Raw genomic sequence first — 2,449 nt, forward strand, 5'->3', positions numbered from 1 at the left:
AAATTTCTCCTGTTCATCCTCAAAAGATTTATATGTAGGTAACATATAGAATATTCCCTTCTTAATGAAATATTAATAATAATAACAATGACAGCTAATATATATTAAATATTACTATGCCTTGTATGAGACCTCATTTTGAACCATGTAAATCCCTGGGGGTTCTTAGATGATCCACAGAGGACCCCCAAAGAAGATGATACAGGACTTCCTACATGGTAGATTATATAACTGTCCATGAAGTATTCTGATTTCCCATCATGTAATAGCCCTCCTCATTTTGCCATCTCAGGCCATGTGATTTACTTTAGCAAATATTTGCAATTGCTTTAAGAGTCAGGGTTCCCCTTGTCCATTTCCTCTTGGCCAAAATGGTCAGCAAATGGTGTGTGTTCCAGAGTAAAGCTGACTCCATCTCCCTAGAAAAGAATGAAATGTGATGGGCATGTAACAGGAGCAAGAAATAAATTTTTAATTTTGTAAGTCACCAAGATTTTTTAGGGTTTTTTTGTTTGTTTGTTACTTTGTTTTCCAGTGACACTCCCACCCTCATTATCAAGGTTTTCAGAGCCAGGACAGAGGAGATTGCAATGGGGATATCGACAGCCCCTTCTCTCCTGACCATTAGACCCACAAGATTACTCTAGCCAGGGGCAGAGGTCTGAATCCCTGCCTTTTGGGAAACCTGGCCCCTACCCCACCTCCCTCACTCAAGTCTCCCTAAGGTCTCAGGCCAAGCCAGATCCCAGGGCTGAGCCAGTGGGTGTGACAATACCCAGTCCTCAGACAGCTCTCTTGGGGTCCCAGAAGCACTGCCCGTGTGGATGGGCCCTCCTGAGCATCCTTCCTGATTTGAAGTATAGGTCCCTGGAGACCACAGGGGTGGGACTGGTCCCCAGGATTATGGAGAACATGACATCACCAAAGAGGCTGGCCCCCCTTCCCAGCAGGTTGGATGACACATTGGGAAGATATGAGCCTGGGACCTCCTAGGAGCGACAGGGGAGCCACGTGGCACAGTGAGACTCCCAGGGCTGGTGGGCAGCCAGGGACTGGGGGTTCCAGGGTCACGTCTTCTTGGCACGATCTGCTGCGTCCAAGGCAGCCATGTTGCAGGCGGCTGTGATCAGGTGGTGATCCAGAGGCACATTTGGAAAAGACCCACAAAGCCAACTAAAGGTCCCTGAGAGATCACAGGGGTGGGACTGGTCCCCAGGATTACAGAGAACATGACGGAGGAGAAGGCAGTAGAAGGGCTCATTTCCAGCACCCAGGATAAATAGAGCAGGTCTGGAGGTGTAGAGGATGCAAAGCACTGGGTTTCCAGACAGGTTAATCATCTTGTGGCTTTCACTGCCTCGGACCACAGAACTGTGGAGGTGCAGCCAGTGGCTGGCCACATCCAAGCTCACGTTGAGCTGGAAGAGAAGGGTGGCGTGAGGGTACAGTAGGGCCAGGTTGACCAGCAGACACATTGTGGAGCAGCAGTCTGCCCGCATGTCCAGCATGGCCCCAAACCCAGTCCCTTGATTAAGGACTCGAGCAGCGTGTCCATCAAAAGCGTCCAGAAATCCACTGAGCAGGTAGAAGGAGGAGGACGTGAGGGGGCAGCAGAGCATGAAGTAGAAAGAAATGATGGTGAAGACAATCTGTGCATAACCGATGAGGTTAGGCGCAGACAGGAAGATATTTTCGCCTGGCACCGGAGGTCCCCTGGCCGCTCTGGGCCTTATCTGGAGGTGTCGGCTGTGTCCCACCCCGGGCACAAGGCTCACCCTCCAGCCCGGTGCATTGGCCGTGCCTACTGCACGCAGGTCCCCGCTGCCCCAGTCGGGTCCCAGATATTAAAGCTCGCTGCCAGCCGGAGCATGGGCCAACCCAGCTGTGCGTGGAGCAGAGGTCATTTACTATCACAGCATAAACTAGCCTATCTTGACTGTTACATCCTCAGCCTTGGATGCTGAATGTTGTATAGAAGTCTTATTGATTAGATACTTATATAATGTGATTCAGAATCCCTTTACCTCCCTGGATCTTTGTGGATAAATATATTCTTTCTAAGATGAGATACACAGCAACATACAAGACATTCCCTGTGTAGTCTGATGAATGCTCCCTTGTTCTGGACACTATATTTCTTCTATAGCAGGATAACATCTTCCCCTATTTCACCCCATGATCCTTCTCCCTTTTCATGCAACAGCTGAGGAATGTTATGCCCATCATCTTAAGAGAGGTAATGCAGCAGAAAAAGAGAAGCCAAGAGCCTTTTCTTGGCTTTGAGTTTGGGGCTAGGGCCCCAGAAGAAGTGGAAAAAAATGCTTGTGCTTAGTAAATACAATTGATTTGGAAGTCTGCAAATGGTAGAAAGCTTTCTGCTTCCCATATCCTGAAATTGGAAAAATCCCCTGGGTTAGGAAGATGAGAGAGTCAGAGGAGAATTTAAGTG

The 2,449-nt window shown here is 48.7% G+C and overlaps 1 protein-coding gene across 1 annotated transcript; it reads right to left on the bottom strand.

Moving 5' to 3' along the window:
* Positions 1–1,126: 1,126 nt before the first annotated feature.
* On the bottom strand, positions 1,127–1,619 carry LOC114899664 (CDP-diacylglycerol--inositol 3-phosphatidyltransferase-like). Its single transcript, XM_029230638.1, has 2 exons — positions 1,230–1,619; positions 1,127–1,183 (listed from the first exon to the last, which is right to left on the bottom strand). The coding sequence occupies exons 1-2, from the start codon at positions 1,617–1,619 to the stop codon at positions 1,127–1,129; spliced, it is 447 nt and encodes a 148-aa protein (XP_029086471.1).
* Positions 1,620–2,449: the final 830 nt, after the last annotated feature.

The sequence above is a fragment of the Monodon monoceros genome, unplaced genomic scaffold (genome assembly GCF_005190385.1).
Source record: "Monodon monoceros isolate NGI ecotype Baffin Bay Population unplaced genomic scaffold, NGI_Narwhal_1 Super_Scaffold_18, whole genome shotgun sequence".
NCBI lineage: Eukaryota > Metazoa > Chordata > Mammalia > Artiodactyla > Monodontidae > Monodon > Monodon monoceros.

Bases quoted from the DNA above. Each gene is read 5' to 3' on its own strand.
- LOC114899664 (XM_029230638.1), bottom strand. From the start codon at position 1,619: ATGCTCTGCTGCCCCCTCACGTCCTCCTCCTTCTACCTGCTCAGTGGA. The intron at 1,184-1,229 runs GTTCTCTGTAAT...GTGATCTCTCAG, and splicing joins ACTGCCTTCTCCTCCGTCAT to GGACCTTTAGTTGGCTTTGT.